General features: G+C 28.9%; 2 protein-coding genes across 7 annotated transcripts; both read right to left on the bottom strand.

The window, feature by feature from the left end:
* Positions 1-3,951: 3,951 nt before the first annotated feature.
* Positions 3,952-13,354, bottom strand: LOC149890561 (polycystin-1-like protein 2). Of its 6 annotated transcripts, none has more exons than XM_090082726.1 (10): positions 12,852-13,354; positions 12,264-12,479; positions 11,684-11,804; positions 11,349-11,511; positions 9,541-9,907; positions 9,176-9,248; positions 8,655-8,879; positions 8,490-8,568; positions 8,307-8,356; positions 6,766-6,961 (listed from the first exon to the last, which is right to left on the bottom strand). In XM_090082726.1, exons 1-8 carry the CDS (start codon positions 12,996-12,998, stop codon positions 8,513-8,515), a joined length of 1,368 nt encoding a protein of 455 aa, XP_089938852.1. In that variant the 5' UTR covers positions 12,999-13,354; the 3' UTR covers positions 6,766-6,961; positions 8,307-8,356; positions 8,490-8,512. The 6 variants fall into 6 exon arrangements, with proteins under 6 accessions (XP_089938854.1, XP_089938853.1, XP_089938852.1 ...); XM_090082725.1 differs by lacking the exon at positions 6,766-6,961 and adding an exon at positions 8,131-8,224; XM_090082728.1 differs by lacking the exons at positions 9,176-9,248; positions 9,541-9,907; positions 11,349-11,511; ... (1 more) ...; positions 12,264-12,479; positions 12,852-13,354 and adding exons at positions 3,952-4,442; positions 4,582-4,719; positions 5,346-5,615; positions 5,871-6,139; positions 7,514-7,700 and having other exon boundaries at positions 6,323-6,961; positions 8,655-8,790.
* On the bottom strand, positions 13,353-21,070 carry LOC149890562 (uncharacterized). The gene is made up of 7 exons (XM_090082742.1): positions 20,948-21,070; positions 15,192-15,425; positions 14,978-15,103; positions 14,607-14,772; positions 14,052-14,101; positions 13,670-13,933; positions 13,353-13,542 (listed from the first exon to the last, which is right to left on the bottom strand). The coding sequence occupies exons 2-7, from the start codon at positions 15,390-15,392 to the stop codon at positions 13,480-13,482; spliced, it is 870 nt and encodes a 289-aa protein (XP_089938868.1). The 5' UTR covers positions 15,393-15,425; positions 20,948-21,070; the 3' UTR covers positions 13,353-13,479.
* Between the last annotated feature and the right edge of the window lie 62 nt (positions 21,071-21,132).

Here is a 21,132-nt window from a genome sequence, read left to right on the forward strand (position 1 = left end):
TTAGACGCTATGATTTTTTTTTATATATATGTAAGAAAATACTTAAAATAAAGATAAGATAAAAGTGCTACCACTAGGTTTGATAAATAATTTAATAGAGAAAATGAAACTCTTTTATAGATTACCTTAATTTTTTTTTACAGGATGTTTATTACTCATTCTTTACCAATTAAGACAAAAAATTGATTGATAAGCTTGATTTTATTTTATTTATAAATTTAGACGCACAATTAAAAAAGCCTTATATCTTGTTAATTGATAGTAAATTAGTAGTTTTTTTCCCATATTTCTTATTAATAGACCTAAATTAATTGGTTTTGTCAAAGAACCTTATATAAATATGACTTACCTGGAATTATTTAATCTTTATTTAATAAATAAACAAAAGTTAACTTAGTTTTACTCTAAAAAGACGCGAAAAATGGGCAAAAGGCCTATCACTCAAGGTGAAAGATGGCAAACTATTGCTCACATCAAAGAAGGAACCAAAAGTAATAGAGAAATCGCCACGTTAATTGGAGTTTCTGAGAAATGCTTTCAGACAACGATGCAAAACTTTCTTCACTCTGGTGGTGCCAGCGAGAAAACGAGGCCAGTTAGACCCTTGTCAACCACCAGAAAGGACGATAGTGCGCTCTTTTAGAGCTGTTAATACAACGCGAAATGCATCTACTTCTCAAAGCACAGTCCGCCGAATTTCAACAAGATGGCGCTACTGCACATACTGCATACTATACAAAGGAGTGGTTCAACGATAATAATATCAAGACAATACCGTGACCTCCATACTCACCTGATTTGAACCCTATTGAAAACATTTGGGCTTGGATTGACCGTGAATTGGCAAAGGTTCAAATTTCTACACTTGGCTAGCTGAAGAACGTCCTAAAGGAGACCTGGTATAGGGACCCAGAAGCGATGTGCAATAATCTTGTTTAGTCTATGCCTAGATGAGTTCTTAGTTGTATTAAAGCAAAAGGCGGATACACAAAATATTGATTCGTTCATAAATTACGCCTCCTAATGTATCGTGTGTCTAAATTTATGAATAATTTTTTTATCTTATTTTTTTAATACCTTCTAGTTGTACCTAATTATTACTTAGAATTTGTATTTTTTTGTAAATTTTTTTAAATTTTGTATTCTGTATGTATTTATCTAATATTTTTTATCTAATAAATTTTAAATAAATTTTTTTTATCTAATAAATAGAAAAAAAACTAAACCGAAACCTTTTTTTGTTATCGTTAAAAAACTAAAAATTTCTATTCTCAAATATGAGTGCGTCTAAATTTATGAAAACCACTGTATAAATATATATATAGGTTAGTCTTTAATGTTTTGAATTTCATGTATAGATGGAAAATTGGTTTATCTTTACTATCTTTAAAGAAATCTATATTTTGAAACCAATAGATAAGTATACATTTTAAAATAATATTGTTTTATTTGAATCTTTTCCTGATCAGTTTAACCAATACTTTATGAGCTATTACGCACCATTTATTTGGAACAAAGCTGTTTTGCATACTTTTGGTCAATATAACAGTTTTCAGGCTTTTTAAAAAAATAAAATATTTCATTCTCTCTATGCGTAATATCATCAAAGTATATTAAACAGAGCAACAAAAAATTAAAATCTTTTGTTTTTCATAACGTTTTGACTTATTTTTGTTAGTTCTAGTGAGCTAATTCCAAAAATACTTATGAATTTTCGAGTTATTCTTATATTTCTGATTTAAACAACAATGGCAGGCACCGTATTAAAGAAGACAAAACCATAAATTAAAAAAAACAATCTACATCAACCAAAGGATCAAAGGCTGTAAATAAAGCGTGCCTAAACTTTATGTATGTTGCTTAATATGTGATTAAAATAATACAATTATATGGTTATTAATTTATATGGTTAAAAATCAATCATTTTATTCTTAAACATATAAATTAATAATAAAAACTTATTTAAGACCATGTACGTAATCACAAAGATCCAACCTTCAAAAAAGGTTGTAGCAAAGCTAATTGAAAGCCACAAGAATGTGGGTTGTCACATGTTTTTCAAGCAGCATCTTTTGCATTTCCACCATTGTTTTTTTCGAGATAACTTTGGGTAACGTCAGTTAAGAGCACGGTGAAACGTTTTGTTAGTAAAGACAAAAGTAATCGTAAAAGAAAAGTGCTATTTTCTTTCACTTTTTATTCTTCAAATACTTTTTCAAATGTCTGATTTTCTGATTTTAATTATCATGTTTATTTCAAAAATTTTGATGCATTTACCTCAGATTTTTGGTTTAGGCTTTTATCTCGTTCTGGCGATAAGATCAATAGATCTTTTTTCAGAAACTGTTTGTATTTGTAAAGTCGTCATAATGTATGTATGAATTAAGTAAAAATAGCGAAAATAAGTCTTTATTTATTTAATTGTACTTTTCGTTCCCGACTTTTTTTTATATTTTTAACTAAAATTATATCTTTATTTTGGTATTTTATTTTGAGTTATAAGATTATCTGAAATCTTGTTTGATGCTTCATAACTGAAAGTATGTTAGAAAAACACTTTAACAGAGTTCACTTTTCGCGTAAAGTAGCAAAACCTTAACTAAACCACTTGACTGAATGGATGTTATATGGACTTTGATTGACATTTTGGGATGACTTTAAAACATTTGACTTGAGGCTTCTTTTGTTCATTCCGATTTAACGCTGTGACGTTTCCTTTCACTTACTAGGAATGGAAAAAAAATAGAAAGTGATATAACCAATGAGGAAAATAGTGAACGAAAAACAAATAATAATAAAATTAAAAAAATAAAAAGTTAAACAAAATTGTATCATTTTTCTCATTAAACTAAGATAATAAATGTGGTCATGATTACTAAATTCATAATGATATTCTTTTGATGAATTTTATTGTAAAAAAATTGATTTAGAGTAAAAAAATGATTTACTGTAAAAAAAAAAAAAAGATTACTATAAAAAAAAAATAGAAAAAACAGTCGGTCAGTTTATTTTTCCTTTTTGATTTAAGATAAAATAAGATAAAATAATATAAATAAGATAAAATAATATAAATAAGATAAAATAATAAAAATAAATAAAATAAGATAAATAAGATAAATAAGATAAAATAATTAAATAAGATTAATAAGATAAATAAAATAAAATAATTTTTTTCCTCATGTGAGTACATGTTGACTTGCAGAGCTCAGTTTTTGTTAAGTCAACATGTACTCACAACATAACACTCACAATTCATCAAGAGTTTAACCTTATAACAAAATAGAGAAAGGTAAGAAAAATAATAATTATAATGGTGCATTTTTGGCTCACGGATAGAAAGTTTCGAACGATGCTTTTTTATAAAAACGCATCCACACATTCATGGAGTTATTTAACTCATTTAATTGGTCAGTTTATTGATGTGGAAGTTCTTTAAAAAGCTGCGAAGTTTGTGAAATAATTATGGATTGATTTTAAACTGATTTTGAAATATGAGGATAATTGAAGATGAAATAAAGTTGAAAATTAAATAAATTAGTACATTGCAGTTGGTATTTACAATTTAAAAAAGTAATACTGCTTTTAGCATACATACATACAAACATACACACATAAATACATACATACATGCACACAAACATGCACACATTCCCGGATAAATACATGCAAACATGCATGTGCAGCAATATTTTATTTATAACTTCTTCTTTACCAAAATACTGTTCAGGTTTTAAAAAAAAAAGATACAAAAAAGAAATCTGAACAGTATTTTGGGACAGAGAGAATATATGATAATTCATTTCATTACATAACATTCCGATAAACATTTTATTAAAAGGATTTCTTTCAGAAATATTCCCCTGTAAGTTTCTTTTGATATGCATGAAATTTTTGTTTCCAAATGAAACCCGGTTAATTCAGCGAATACCTTTATCTTGCATATAAAACTCATTTTCATTAAAACTAAACATTTTTATAACTAATTTCATATTTTATAGTGTTTAACATTATTTTATTTTTAAAATTTAAAAATAAAATGATAACACAGAACAACATCTGCGAGTAAGCGTAACGACCCAACGTAACTGGCAACGTAAGCGTAAAAAACACCTTTGCAAATGATTATTTAAGAAACCGTGAAAGCTTATTTTAAAATTTAAGACAATGGCATCTAATTAAGATGCCAAAATATTAATCAAACTCTTTAAAGTTCGAAAAGTATCTCATATTGCAAATCAAATTGTCATTTTATAAATAGCTATTGAGTAATTTTTCAACTTGACATTCGTCCACATCTTTAGAAAGACTTAAATCATGAGAGTGAAGAACATTAATGCAATAGATAACTTTATAGAGCGCTTCGTTTAAAATGTTTTCATCATCTTCTTTTAACAAGCTCTCATTGTTAGAAAACCTCTCAGCGATTTCTTTATTTAAAGGTTCTAAAAGTATATAAAAGTATATAAAAGAATAAAAATATAAAAGTATTTTACATTTTAAGCTCACTTCAGAAACAAGAAGCCATATAATAATTTACTGATAAATTGTAAAAACAGTAAGGTTACTTTAGATAAAACTCGCCTTTTAAAGATTCATTCAATGGACATGTGTTGAAAGGAGCATCAACATCAGAGGATGAAGAGCTCTCTGCATTTAACATTAAGCTTAGATTGGATAACTTTCCTGCTACTTCTTTTTTACTCTCACATTTAAACCAATCTAATAAAAAATGTTAACTAAAATTAATTAAAACGCAAGGTTAAATGTTATGTTATTAACATTTACAAGCGAAATTCGTGTTATTCATCTTGACATAAATGTAAAATACTTTTATTTTTTTCATCGACATAACAGAACTAACATTTAGATAATTATCAACATGATATAATATAGCATTTTTAGCCGTTTAATAAATTATGAGCATTCTTTTTTTTCAAGATAATTTATGCACATATATTGTGTATGTTTAAGTATACATTGGTTGCAAGACTATGCACCCATTTACATCTAGCTTTTTTTCTCTGAACTTAACGTGTATTTAATTAGCTTTAGTCTATAGAAATAAAGATATCTTATGAAGACATTATTTGAGCATTTTTTAAACTTTTTAACGGTTCATTTGGTTAAATATTTAATCCAAATTAAAACAGACAACATCATTTTGGGTAAAATTGTTAATTTATCTTTTTAAAGCTTAACTTATAGATTCGCTGAAACACTAAATTCAAAACCCATGCAGAAAGGAAACGGTTTTTTGTTTTTAACAATTTAAAATAGATTGACCCTAAAAGCAATCTATTTTAAAACGCAGACAAAAAAAATTTTCTGAATAATAAAATGTTTACCTTTCAAATGATTCAAAAAAGAATCAAGGACTTTCAGCTGATTTTCTTGGAGCTCATTGTTAAAACGAACAACTTTAAATGCATCATTTAGGATAGATATAAACATGTTCATAATTATCCAATTCATGAAAATGGTGAATCCAAAGAAAAAAATAGGACCCAGCACACCATTGGCATTTTTAAACTGATAAAAGCTAAACTTTCCTAATAATAAACTAATAACCGATGCAGCTGACTTAAAGAGACTTTGGTAGCCGTCAAGTAATTCGCCTAAAAAGAATTATAGTTATTTTAAAGACAATAAATTAAGCCTCAAATATATCAGAAAAGAAAACAGAGATAAAATTATTAGGCTAAATACAAATATATATATATATATATATATATATATATATATATATATATATATATATATATATATATATATATATATATATATATATATATATATATCGCAAAATATTAAAACATTCGTTTTCAAAAACATACGTACGGTGACGATAAAATCAGTAACAAAGCACTCACCAAATATCATATTTGAACATATAATGATTGGAAGCATAATGAGAATAAATATTATCCCTAACATCGATAAAGGGTGCCACGAAATATTTAGAGCAATTGATAGCATTGAAATATGGCGGTTAAATCGCAGAACTTTATAGTTACAAAGAAAGTAGTTAATGCAATAATATGGGTGTAGATCAAGCTCCAATAAACTGCAAACTGAAAATTTATAAACTTTTGAGGTTCTTTATCAGGAACACGTCTCAAAAGATCATCAACAAGTTTGGCTTTTAAATGAAAAAAGCAGAAAAGCTTCAACAGCAATACATCATCATAAAAAGCACTGCCATGAAAAAAGCATACAAAGTTTTACAAGAGCTTTTTTTTCAATCAAATTATATCCTGTTTTAAAAAAACTGTAGGAATAACAAAATTTTTTAATGATAAAAGGGTCTCAAAACAACAAAAACCTTTGTAAAAGTAGAAAGCCACTTCCAGCAAAGAAAAGAAAATCAATGCACATTCAACAAGATTCCAAAACTCTCTGAAGTAATTGCACCCTCTCTTATATAATACTCTGCATTCACGAACAGTGAAAATAAACATCATGAAAATATATAATATCTGCAATACAATTTGAGCAATCTTGTTATTTGATGTTGAAGTGTATAAATCAAAAGTAGCTGCATCGAAATAAGGTATCATTCCACCAGAAGGTGGGAACTCAAACACAATGGTTACCATGTTAAAATAACTTGTAGCAGCATTAAATAAAGCAAACTCAATGATCACAGCTCTTGTTTGACGATCAATCCATTTTTGATGTTTTAACTGGTCAATAATTTTCTGGTTTTTAAACTTTGGGAAAATTTCAACAACATATCCTCCACCTAAGTATGTTTCTAACTTAGTACTAAAAGGATACCCATCAAGCTCCTTAGAAGATTGGTACCTCCAAGGCTTTGAGAAAAAACTAATCTCTGAATTGAATGTTTTAGGTATAGACCAGTTTAGGGCAAAATCTCTTGTTTCTTCCACAGATGGCTTGTATGCAGAAATACAATCAAGAACTGATAAGTTTGCCACTGATGCAGCTTTTGAACAGGAATCTACAAAGAAAAGTTTAAATGTAGTAACTTTACAAAACAAAATAGAGAAAAAGTATAACAAGGTTAATTTTAGAGTATATGATGTTATTTAATAAGCTGAGCTTATATATGAAGACCTGTAATTCAACAAAGTACTTTAAAAAAATTAGCCACAAATGGAAGATTTATGCTGTCTTCTCATGAGACATACAAAAAGTAAAAACTTTTGAGGCAACTTAAATTAAACTTTAAACTTAAATAAAAATTTAAACTTGTCTTGCAAAACAACATCAAAACCAGAGGCACAAATCACTTGGCTAGATAAAGATGACAATGTTCTTTAAAATAGCAGCAGATATTACATCAGAGGACCAACATAAGTTTATGCTGGTTTTGAAATACAAGTTCAGAGCATTTTTGTGATAATCAACATTCAAATAAATCAAACCAGACTGTTAAAATGTTGAGTGGAAAATTTGCTTGGCTTTGAAACAAAAAACTTTTGAGGCAAAAAAAAAATGAAAACAAAAAATTTAAAACACATGAAATTAATTCATATTCACTACCACTCACATGTTTTCATACGAACTTGTCTTATTCTTATCCCAGTGACAATTTTTGAGCTAAGGTCATTTAAGAAAAGTTGACCAGGAAAATCCTTTTCATAAGCTCTATTTTCATTTTTAAACCAGGGATTAGGATACACTTGAGGAAGAAACTGATCATTAAGCCAAAGCCAAAAGTCCTTTTGTGATAGAAGCTAAAGGAGACATAAAAAATAGTTACACCAAGAGAAACTGAGTAATGAATTTAGAAGTTGAAAAAAGTACAACGTATTTAATTAGATAGTGTGACACAAAATGACTCTAGTCATCTACATGTTGTATTTCAAAAGAACCATCAAGGTATTTTAGGTTGTGTGTAATCAAACTTGTATAATGATGATTTTTGTGTTTTAATAATGATTAAGAAGCATGAATACCTGGATATTGTTCCCACTATCTGATCTAAACTGTGGGTTAAAAAGTCCTTCAATATCAAGAGTTTGAAAGTATTTTGAATTGTCTTGTGACAAGAAAGCAAGACAAAACACCGTTAGAGTAAAGCAACAGTAGAAAAAAATATCATGAATAGTCGCCTGGATCTTTAATTCTTCTAATTTTGTATCTCTCATCTTTTTTAATAGAGTTGCATCAGGTGGCTTCAAAACAGAACCTGTTTTGTCCAAGGCAACTGGTTCATTAGTGGTGTGAAATATTTTGCCATCAGGTGTTACAACTTTACCTGTTGTAAAACAAACTTATTCATTCTATTTTACATGGAACTCAAAGCATCTAAATTGACTAAACCCAAATAAGCAACTTACTTGATAGCTTTGCATATACACTTTGGATAACATAATCCTTTCATCGTCAACTATTGTTTTGTCATAAAAGTAAATAAAAATTATTAGTCCATAATTCCTCTGAGTTTTAATGATAAAGAACTAAATCTCTAAATTTAGTTCTTTATCATTAAAAGTTTAGTTTAGATTGATAATCTTTTTTACCAATTTTTTTAATGGCAAAAGCACTACAAAAAGCCATGAAGAAGATTTTGATTGGTTGAAGTAGAAAAACATCTTGTACCTAAATGAAATTGCAAGCTAATAAATTTAATATTCAGAAATTAATACAGATAATAAAAGCTTTCACTAAACAAACAAAGTCCCCACCAGAGACAGTTATGCTTGCCAACCAATCTAAAGACCTTTTGTTTCCAAAAGAAATTCCATACAAAGAAATCACAAAACTGCAACAAATGATTGTTGCAACACAAATGAACCAAACAATAGACAAAAGCAAATGAGAAAGATTCAGACTCTTAGGGTTTTTTTTTATAGTGAAGATTGCACTAGCTTCTTCTTTAATGTCTGTGAAACTTTGTTGTTGTGTGCTATCTTTAGAATGAAGCAAAAAAAATTTATTTACAAACCAGTGGATAAAAATGAAGCTATAAAATCTAATTAAAATAAAACAATAGAAAACAATATTACATCAAAGTATAACTTTGATATGATACTATGGCTGTACAAAAAAAATTTGCTGAGAAAGTCAAAATAAATGCGCTTAAAAAATGCTCTAAAAACAAGTAAATACTTGATTCTGATTAAAGCAAACTTGACTAAAGCAAACATTTAGCAATTATGAAAAAATAATTAACAAATACAAGCTAAATGTAGAATTTAGTTATTACCTCCATTACGAATAAATAATCTAATACACTTTTTTTCTTGCCTAATCCTAATATCAGCAACCAAGCGAAAGAGCTGAATAAGCAGTAGATTAACTGGAAATTTAATCAACGCACAAACAACTCCAACATAGATTTTAAATACAAATAAACTTTAAATCAACTTATTTACACAAAAAAAAAAAAAATCCTGCTTAATGAAAAAAGTATCAAGCCTTATTCTGAGACCATAAACTGCACCAAATAAAATGACAGTCAGTGAAATACCCAACAGTAAATAAGTTACTAAAAGGTTTTAACATGTGAAGTTAGTGTGATGCAATAAAACAAAGATGATATGGATTTCCATTGCTTAAAAAGCTTCTCACCTGCATCCAAGTAAAAGAAAACATTGCAACTTTGTTTTCTGTTGCAGGATTCCCTGGAGGAACCTTTCCAAAAAACATTGCACTTGCTGTCATTGAAGTCATTGCAAGACAAATAGCAACAGAAAACCGCTGACTTCTGGTAAAGTTACTTAAATGAGAGCAAGTGAATATTGAAAACCATATGTGATCTTCAGTAAGTCCATGGCGTATTTTTGTGGTAAAAAGATAATCAAAGTTTGACAAATCATCAGATCCTGAAGCAGGTATCGCAAAATCTAATGAAAAATCATCCTTGTCAACAGCTACCCAACGATTGGCAATAAATTGAAATTGTTTTTTTGATTGCATATCAGCGATCACAACATTCCTAAATGGATTTTTATCAAAATAATGAATTCAAATAAAAAAATGTAAAAAAAAACAAATGTAGATTTAATAAAAATTTATTTAAAAACTATTGTAATATAATTGTTGTGTCAATATTTTACACAATAAAGTCCTTTTATTTGATTGACATTTGATTTTTGATTGACATTTACTGAAAGTATTTAATTAGTCATTATTGTTTTGATTGGTTATAATTATAGTTAACCTGGTTTTAATTTTCATTTTAACTTAAAATCATTTTTAAACAGCAGAGCTGGAAATATTAAATTACCATGTCATTATTCATGAGAGTAAGTTAATGTGAAACTATTACCAAGGGAAGTGAAGAAGACAAAACTAATGATAGAAATTCGAAATGTTAAATTTAGCACTTTGTACTTCTTTAACAGTTTTCATCAACATCAAAAGTTTTTTTAGGGCAATCTTTCATACTTTAAAGCACAAAATCAGCTATACTTCAGTAACTTTTTGTTACAAAGTGTCAATAGATTTAATCAGTTTTTCTTATGCTGTTGAGCCAATTGTGCTTTTATCACCTTTTTTCTGTTCTGTATTTTCAAGTTAAATAAAATAATTTACAATAGTAACCTTAAATTATTTTGTCAATGATGAATACTGTAGCATTAAAAGTAAAACAAATTTTAGGCTTGTAAAGGGAAAAAAAAACAAACTAACTTTTCAATTAAATAAATTAGTCAATTTTAAGGCACTAAATCCAATTCGATATAAGCATAAAGCAATTGAGTTTATAATTACCTCCAATTAAATGCACCAGTCTCAACATTTTGATGCATTCTATACTTTCCCGTAATTTGGCTTTGAATGAATATAGATGTAATTTGGCTTTGAATGAATATAGATGCTTATTTTGAACTCAACATAGTATTTAATACATGCATGCATGTTTGTCATTAAACAGCAGAAACCCCATAAAGACAAAAAACAAAACAAACTTTACTATCAAAAGCAGTAAGAAAGTCTAATAAAATAGAAGTTTTTATATATATGTTTAAGTTTTATATTTTCCTGGAAAATTGAATTAATTTGTCCAGTGGTATTTTTTCTTACAGTTTTCATACAGAAGGAAAATTCCTCTTTTTTTTTTTGGTATAAAAAACTTCACAGATTCAATGTATATAGGAAAATTACTTTTATATAAAAACTTATGTTTAAGTGGTCAATAATTGTAAAGAACATGTAAAACATCTTAACACATCTACTACTTTGTTTAAAAAAAAGGCATCTAGCTTAAGCCATTATTAAAAATTACAAACCTGGAATAGATTGGTAGCATTCTGATTTCTGAAAAAAGGACCCAATCATTGTGATTTTAAGTGAGCAATAAAAATGTTACATAGGAAAAAAAAATTAAACTCTTAAAAAACCTAAAACTGAAAAGAAAATTAAATACTATTAAATACCTTAAATACCATCCACCTCCAGTATTGTCATGCCATAAGCGAATATAATTCAAATCTCCTAAGCAGCAGGATGTCTTCATAATAAAAACATCCACATTGGATCTTAGGAAACATACCCTTTCTTCATCACTTAACTGGCGAACTCCTGAGTCGTTCAAATCTCCTGTAAATGTTGAGTACCAATACACAAAAACCTTATACGATTTTTTTAAAAAAACCCTAACTATCAGCATTAACAAATCCTTCAGATTTTTACGACTGAATTCTTTTCTGCATATTTAAAAGTACTTTTTCTAATGTAAAACATTAAATAATAAGGGAAAAAGAATTTTTACCGTATAATGTGATAAAAACATTTGAGTTGGTGCCAGCATGTCTGCGACTGCCAGTAGTAACAGTAATTTCATATAAATACCAATCTTCATTCTTGTTATCAACTAATGGCCGAACAGATGGCTGAAAAATGTTTTTGAGTGAGTGCTTTAGATAATAATTTCATCACTACTTTATAGAGATTTGAGTACTTGTGAGCTTTAATAAAACTAAAAAATATTATTGTATTAATATATTTAAGCTTACGCAATGAAGCTTTTATACCAGACTTTATAATAATATTAGTTTTAGAACTCAGTTTCAGTTTTGTATATATCTAAATTGTTTCTTTATCATTTAACCTTTATTTAATGATTTCAATGAAACGTTTTTTAGGAAATTAAATAAAAAGGATAGAAAAAGCAGAAACCTGTTTACATTCTTTCAAAATATCTTTAATTCATTTTTAAATGCAAGAACTTGCCCCTTCTAACTAAATGCTGAAGTTTTGATTATATAAATTAATACTTTAGTATTTTGACAATAATTAAAAACACAAATATAAATACAAACATAAAAATAAATTAAATAATTATTACTAACTTTGGCCTCATCTCTTTTATCCATCCTTTGAGCAATTACTAAACCAAGAACCCACAACAAAATGAAAAAACTTTCTACAGCAAGAAGTAAATAGCCTTCTTTCAACAATGCCAATGAAGGTGTAGAAAGTACATTTGGTGCCACATAAAAACTACCAAATGCAGTCAAATGATTGCACTTACATTTTCTCATAGTAAAAGATGAATCATGTTCAAGCTACACAAAAAAAGGTTGAAGAAAATATCTAGACATGCAATTAAACTGACTAAAAAGATAAAGCAATTTAACTTAAAACTTTCAAATAAAACAACAAAAAATTACTTTACAAAATGAATTTAATTTATTGACATTTAAAAAAAATTAAAAAAGATTTAAAAGTTATAAGGAAAGTGTTTATATCAACCACATAAAAAACATACTTGTTTAAAACCGCCTGATAGAAAATCAGCCATTGTTTTTATACTGTTTAAAGCCTTGGTCAGCAATCAATAAAAATATTACACTGCCAGACATTAATATTTTTAAGCAGTTTGAATATTATTCTATTAAAGCAGGTTAAATATTTTTTTATAAAATACAATATTATACCTCGCACCCATCTGACATCCATTTGTTTTCAAATTCACTCCAATAATTACACTCTATGTAAAACAATTTCATCTCATAATCAAATGATCCACTGAGTTCTACCTCACTAAAGGTGTAAGGATTGGACTCAACTTTTGCTTTAGGCATTGGACCAGTGTAGCAAAATGAGAGATAAAGAATTGTTTTGTTAACATTGCTATATGTTGACTTTTGGAAATCCCATAAAAATACTGATCCATCTATCAACAGCTGTGCATTCTAATTTCGACTTTGATTATTTTGTAATAAAAGAGGTTTCAAATTCTTGGTTAGTGTAGTTCCCTCCTTATTTGATAAATTGATTTTTAAATCATAGTCATTTTGAGCTGGGACTTTCCCATACTGAACGTAAACAACAAGCGTTGTTAGATTACTTGGATCATTTAACGGTGTGAACTTTAACAGCATGTTGCAATGAGCTGATGGCAGTTTCAGTGATTTTATTTGTACTTGGTTTGGCAATGATAATGAAATGTTTTGACCTAAAACCTTCTCTGGTATATTTCTTATGGCAACTTTAATTGGCTGTGAAGAATTCTTTACTTCGATAGTTTGCCTATCTAATGTTGTAAAATAAAGAATTTGCACTTCAGACAATGCTGCTAGATCTCTCAAAATCCCATGTAAATGGTTGCTTTTTCATTCTAACACTCTAAAAAATTGTTTAAAAAAAGCTGCTTTTATAACATCTATATTGGCAATGACAAATTGTAAAATATAATTTAACAATTCTAAAATTATAAAACATTTCAAACTCAATAAAGTATATCCAAACATACATTTATGGTTATCACTGAGCCCAGTATTGATTTATTGAAAATATTAGCTGATTCTGGGAGAGCGAAACCTTCCTCTACATCATTTTCTGTAGACTTAATAACGGTGTTGCTTAAATTACTGCCAAAATTTTTCATCAGAAAAAAGCTAAAAGCAGGGGTGTCACCAATTGTAGCCATTTCACCAGGAAGTTTGTAATCTTGTATGGCACAAAAATAAGCACCCAAAGATTTGAAAAGATTTCTCACAAGTTCAGAATCATCGTTCTAAATTTAATCAAAAATTTTTTTTTAATATATATGAAAAAGTTATTATTTTTTGGTGCCTAAATAAAGATTTGTCTAATAGCATTACAAAAAAAGTTAATTGACTTTTAAAACTTACTACAGATGGACGTGATGTAAAACTATTTGAACTGATCAAATTCTCTGTACCTTTTTTTTAAAGAAAAAAAAGAACAGCTCTTAACTTATACAGAATCACAAAGTATGCTTATTACAAACATGCATTAACTGAACATGCATTAGCTTACTTATTTGTAAAAACTATATAAATTATATTAAATGAACTTTGAGAAAAACTACATAAAAATTAGTTATTATAAAAAAATTGTATAAATTTTTAAATATCAGAAAACCATTTCTTAAGTTAAAGTTTTATTTAAGATTTAATGTGATACATAAGATTTATCTTTATACATTCAATATATATATAGATATATATAGAATGTATATAAATATATTTTAGTGATATTTTACACATAGGGTCACAACATCATTCACATCAAGAAAAGGGTAAAAAATGAAACACCATTCTTTTACATTAACATAATATTGAATTTTTACATGAGTTTTCCAGTTAATCATTATAAAATATGTTAAGTAAATTTTATAAAGATCTTCAAAAAAAGCTTCAAATAAAAAAGACACATTAACTTACTATTTGAATCTGGCAACCCGGAAGGGCTCAACAGAGAAAGGAATAAACTAGAAATTGACAGAAGAAAAGGCTGAGAAACTATTATAAATTCCTCAAAACCAACACTTTTTAGATTTTCCTTGGATAGCAAACCAGACATTTTATTTATTATATCAACTGCATTACTCTAGAGTGATTAAAAAACCAAAAGGTAAACTTTACAAATTATTTTCTCAGAATGCAGCATAAATAAAATTTTTTTCATATATTGAATTAGAAAGAACTTTTTACAACAAACATGATTATGGTGATAACAGCATTAAACACAATTATTTAAAAACTGATTTTAACTGGATTCTAAAATACTAACTATAATTAAAAATCTTAAGCACCTGGGCCTGTGGAACTATCTCAGCAGGTGTAATCAACAATAAAGACAAAGCATCAGCTGCAGACTTAAAATCGTTTAAATCATTTAGAGGTGCCATTGAAAGCAAATCAATTGCTTTTGTTTGAACCTTATAATTAAAAAAAAAAGACTCAATCACTTGGCTGCTATTTTCAAAATGATATACTAAATAAACTAAGTTAACATAAAATGCTTACCTTTTGAAGGTTTGTCAATTTAGTTTGCTTCTGAAGATTAAGTTCTTCATCAATAGTATTAAGCCCTTTCAAATTATCAACACTTTGGACAACTAATTGATCCACAATCTGTGACTCATCATTTGCAACATTGGTAATTGCTTGCAAAGAGTTTGAAAAACTAAAACTATCTTTGAAATCTAAGTTAGATAGAGCCAACATAGAAAAATCAGCAAATGGTTCATTTGGCAGCACCTGAAAATTTAGCGTTTAAATAAATGTAATAACATATTATAAAAATTCAGTGTGAATACATAACATTTATATAAAAAAATATGCACTCAGTTTAAAGATATGAAATTTAGAAGTCTATTATTATTAGATCTATATTTTATTTTTCAAAAATGACCATTAATATAGTATATAGTATTATTTTAAATAAAAAAAATTGCCTATATATGTTAGATCACTGTTAATATAAATAATAGTTAGACTCGAAGACGAATTGCAACAGTATAATTATTAGATATCTTTCCAGCTCCTAGTGGAAAATCAATCAGACTTGACTGATTGGTTGTTTTAGCATTTAACATTAAGTAGCAACTAATCTTGTTAGTGCCAAATTTTGCAACTTGTGATCGGCCACTGTCATAATAAATTTGATAGTTAAATGTGTTGGTTTCTCTATCGGTCCAATTCTGGCAAACTATGCTGAACTTGGTTGTAAAAGCATATCCAACTTGAGGACTAAAGTGGATTTAAAAGTATGCAATTAAGCATGTATGTATGTATGAGTGTGTCTATATATATATATATATATATATATATATATATATATATATATATATATATATATATATATATATATATATATATATATATTAGGGTATTTCTTATTTTTGAAGATTCGATTTTTGCCATTTGCATAAAAAAGTAATACCTTTTTCTTTTTTTTTTTAAGAATGATTTTTAGGGGTCGCTACTGACCCTACAGTATTGCGCAAATGTACCCTAAAAATGTTTATGTTGTGTATGATGTTATGCAGCAAAAGTGGTTGGTGCTTAGCGTACAAACCTATTTTAACTAGTAACTTTTAGTGTGCAGAATTGTGTTTATGATGCTTAATTGTTCCTTTTGCAGGTTAAACTAGTGTAACTACTGTACAATGATGGCTTTATCAACCAGTGCAATGATAGCTACCAGAAAGAAAACGGAGATATGGTCTCTTTGACAGATGTACTCTTCTTTAGATACTGTTATGCTTCCATCAAAAAGAGAAGTGTTAGCCCTTTTCCTCCATTACAAGCAGATTGCCAAGCAAAGCATTAGGGAAGCATTAAATGCAAATGATGTTTTTGAAGTTTGGTCAAAGGCCTGAATACCAGTGCAATTAAAGAAGCATATTGTCCCTAAAATCGAAAACATTTACAAGGAATGGGAAAAATTGAAGAAAAATAAAGAGCTAAGCTAAGCTATCAGATTATTTGAAACAAAAGGAAGACCAATGGAATGAAGGGTTAGAAGAACTATTCGATAATGCCCATGCCAACGCATTGGAAATAATCACCATTCAGGAGGTTAAGGACTTCCTATTATGCCAAAGAGAGAAAATTCGGAAAGTCAAAATAGGTCCAGTTGATAAGAAATTGGCAAAGCAAGAAGAAGTATGAAGAAAAAGAGACTGAGAGGAGATGGCAAGAAAGTCTCGAGAAGAAACAGTTGTTCTTTCATCATCATCTGAAGGTGAAGAAAACCCTAAAGAAGTTAGCATAACTCAAAAAGATGCCTTGCCTGGTAACCAAGATGACCCTGAGCCATCAACTTCAGGTACTCCTGCTCCAAAGCATCCTAGACGTGGCAGGAAAAATATACTGAATGAGAAGTTGGCAGCTAAGTTAGATGTGGCTAAATTGAGTGATCGTGGGGCAGCACTTGTGTTAACACTGGCATGGAATGGGGGTTGCATTCTTCTAGAGCAGAAGTTTGGAAAAGATATGTTGTGGTTGGCATGTCGTCACCACGTTCTGGAAATTATTTTGGAAGCAGTAGTTTTGCTGTGTCTCGCCCTTCAAGTGGACCTGACATACCACTCTTTAAAAGATTTCAGAAAAGTTGGGTCTCATTTGATTCTACAAAGTACCACACTGCACAGTCTGATTAGAAAGCCTCAAATGCTTTTACCAATATCACTGATGAAAGAATCGTCTTTTGCAAAGATCAACTACAAATATTTCTACCTCGTGACGAATACCGAGAACTTTTGGAGTTGTCTATTGTTTTTTTGGGAGGAGTACCTTTGAGGGGCATTTCATTTAGAGCTCCTGCCAATCTTCACCGTGCTTGCTGTATGGTGAAAGCTATTTATGCGTTGAAGATTTGGATGTTTAGAGACCGATTCAGGTTGACAAAAAAAGAGGAGAAGAGAATAAGGGATATTTGCCTTTTCACAGTACATTACATTACGACTGTACATTACAGCCTGGTACAGATTTCTTGAAGCAACCTCAGCTCCTAGACTTGATCTGCAGCTCTTGAAAGACTTGAATGCCTACACGACCCAGCATCCTGAGATCTCGAAAATTGCTGTGAAGAAGTTGCAAGGGCATCTCTGGTATCTATCAGAGGAACTTGTTGCTTTAGCTTTTTTTGATGATGAGGTTTACCCTGAGACAAAGATCAAGATGGTCCAAGCCTTGAACAATGTTTCAGATCAGATACCTATGAAACAGGCTACTGTGGACTGCTCTGTTATCCAAGAAAAGAAACTGGAGGACTTTGTCATGTTTAATACACAAAGATTTTTCAGCATCACAGGACTTCCATCACACTTTCTTTAAAATAGTGTGATCGAATGGGAACATGATGATGAGTTCAAGACTGTAAAGTCCACTGTTCGAAGCATGAAGATTGTCAACGATATTGCAGAACCTGGCGTAGCACTAATGGACAAATATAAAAGACTACATACAAAGAGCAAAAGCAGTTCCTGTTGTTGGTAAATATAGACAGAAATATCCTGACAGAAAAAAGACAACTCTCATGAGCGATTAATCTTAGTACAGTAACTATTGTCTTAAATAAACCTACAATCAAATTAAAAAAGCATGTTTATTGCTGTCTTTTAATAAATAAGTAGAAATCCAATGACAGAAAATGGATGTTTTTAATGCATGTAATTAGTAAATAAACATGTACCAAGTAAATGAGTTTATGATTTTTTCCTACGTTAATGACTAAGAGTGCATAGTAAAATATGCCTTAAATTTCAATGACTGGTAGCGCCTAGTAAAAATGTTTTTTCCCCTTGATATTTTTATACATTTATTTTCTCAACAAAATGAACCATTTCAGTGGGTGGCCCACTGAAAAACAAAACAAAAAACTTTTAACCCCAAATAAGAAACACCCTAATATATATATATATATATATATATATATATATATATATATATATATATATATATATATATATATATATATATATATATATATATATATATATATATATATATATATACAGTATTGGTCATAAGTTTAGAGCCACCTGTTTTTTTCATCATTTTGCGGCATATGTATGGTGAGGTTAACATTATAAGCATAACATTGCATATAGTAATTTGACAAGGTACGAATCTATTGATATTCATGAATAATTGTGTATTAAACCAAATATAAATATTGATTTTCATGAGTTCTTTAATATTATAGCCAATTTTTGAACATTTTAACATACTTTGGTAATTTTATGATGTATTGGTATCAATGTTTTGGTTAATTCAGTTGTTATTTATGCTACTTTTTGGAATGTGTACACTAGTGAGATAATGTATCTAATGTTATTTTCGTTTTTATTTTAGAGTTTAAGTGAAAATATTTTCTGAAATGGGCAAAGCTAAAAGCCTTGATTCAACTGTTCGGGCCCTAACAAATCGTCGCCTTTCTTCCAAAATTTTGTCTCGACAGTGGCATGATGTTGGTGGACCTTTAATATCTCCAAAATCTGTTTGTCGTTGTTTGAATAAACAAGGTTTGAATGGTTGTGTTGCTATTAAAAAGCGTTTTATCTCCAAAATTAATCAGCAGAAGCGTCTCAAATTTGCACACGAATTTTTGCATTTTAGTGTTACTGATTGGCAAACAGTGTTGTGGTCTGATGAGTCCAAATTTAATTTAGCTGGTAATGATTCTCAGCGTATTTTCGTTTGGCGTCGTCAAAATGAATCATATAAACCGGAATGTTTGCAGGGAACTGTAAAGCATGGTGGTGGTAGCATCATGGCGTGGAGTTTTTTGTCATCTTTTAGGCCGGGCCAGTTGCATCAGGTGGAAGGAATCATGAATGGTGCCATGTATAGAGATATTTTGCGAAAGTATTTGCTACCTTCAGCAACAGCATTGTTTCCTGCAACTTTTCCATGGACCTTTCAGCAAGGCAATGATCCTAAGCACACGTCCAAAGTGGCTAAAGACTTTCTAGCTGCTAATGGTGTTCAAGTCTTGCACAGGCCACCCCAGTCACCAGATTTGAACCCTATAGAAAATTTGCGGGATGAAATTGATCGCCGCTGTGCAGGCAAACGTGCTAGCAATAAACATGAACTTTGGGACTTTATTTCTGCCGTTTGGACTTGTATTACTGCTGTTGATTGCAAGAAGCTTGTTGACACTATGCCAGCCCGGTTGGCTGAAGTAATTAAAAATAAAGGTGGACCTACTCATTATTAATATTTTAATACTCATTTTGGTACTAAAATGTTATAACAATATATTTGGCATGTTTCAGTAATATATTATTTTGCTGCACTGGGGTTATGGCTTTATAATCTGCAAAAAACTAAAAAAAATGGGGTGGCTCTTAACTTATGACCAGTACTGTATATATATATATACATATAGATAGAAAGATAGATAGTTAGATAGTTAGATAGATAGATAGATATTCTTTTGATAAAAAAATTTTTTAAATTTTACATTTTCAATGGATAGAAATGTTTAAACATCTAAACATTTTCCAGTTAATCCAGTTCAAGATAAATGAAGATGATTATTGATGATAATTTTAATAATTACAGCAATTACCCAACTTTATAAATCCTTAGATGGACTTTCAGTGAATATACAAGTACAGTTCTCATATTATTTTCAATCTTGAACTTGTGTAGAAATCCTTTTGTATAAATATTTTTATTTTAAAAGTTTATGTGTAAATATTTTTTGTTTAATCTATTATTATGGTGTTAATTCATTAGTGGCTCATTTTATTAGAGTGTTATTTTAATAATGAATACTCTTAAGCTAAAGGATTCGGAAAGCATACTGGTACTTTAAAAATCATTTTTTCTCAAACCATTATTGAAAGGCAGATATACATAAAACATATTTGAAACAAATTTTAGATGATAAAACGTTATGTAAAAGGGAAAACCACTATTGCTCTGGCTTTTATGGTGGTTGCATAGAAAACACAAAATCATCAAATATTAGCCATAAAAAAAAATCATCTTAAACTATCAGGAAGGGAATTTAATTTAAAATCTTACCTACTTTTGCTACCTGATGTAAAAATTATAATGGTTTTTTATTTAAATTTGAGCTTCATATCAATTTTAAATGATCTCTACTTTCTTTTGTTGCAATTAACAAAATGTTGCAATAATCTGCAATTACTACTTATGCAACTAACTTCATGTTGAAGTTCTTTACATTTTTTTAACTGAACTTGTATACAAAAGTATATACAAGGTCAACAAATCATAAGTACTTCATAAAAAACTACCTTATTGAGCAATTTCCAGGTACTGGAAAGGAGGAAGTTGATTTTTGCATTTTATTAAAAGACTTGCTCGAAGAACTAGCATAGCCTACACTTAAAATAAAAGTGTAATTTTTTCCGCCTTTTAGAACATCAGCATTGATAGCAAGAATAGTGCTACTAAAACCAGGTTCTGTAGAATTTTGATA

The sequence above is a fragment of the Hydra viridissima genome, unplaced genomic scaffold (assembly GCF_058129835.1).
Source record: "Hydra viridissima isolate aposymbiotic clone 2 unplaced genomic scaffold, HvirCarnegie_v1 scaffold_3, whole genome shotgun sequence".
Lineage (NCBI taxonomy): Eukaryota > Metazoa > Cnidaria > Hydrozoa > Anthoathecata > Hydridae > Hydra > Hydra viridissima.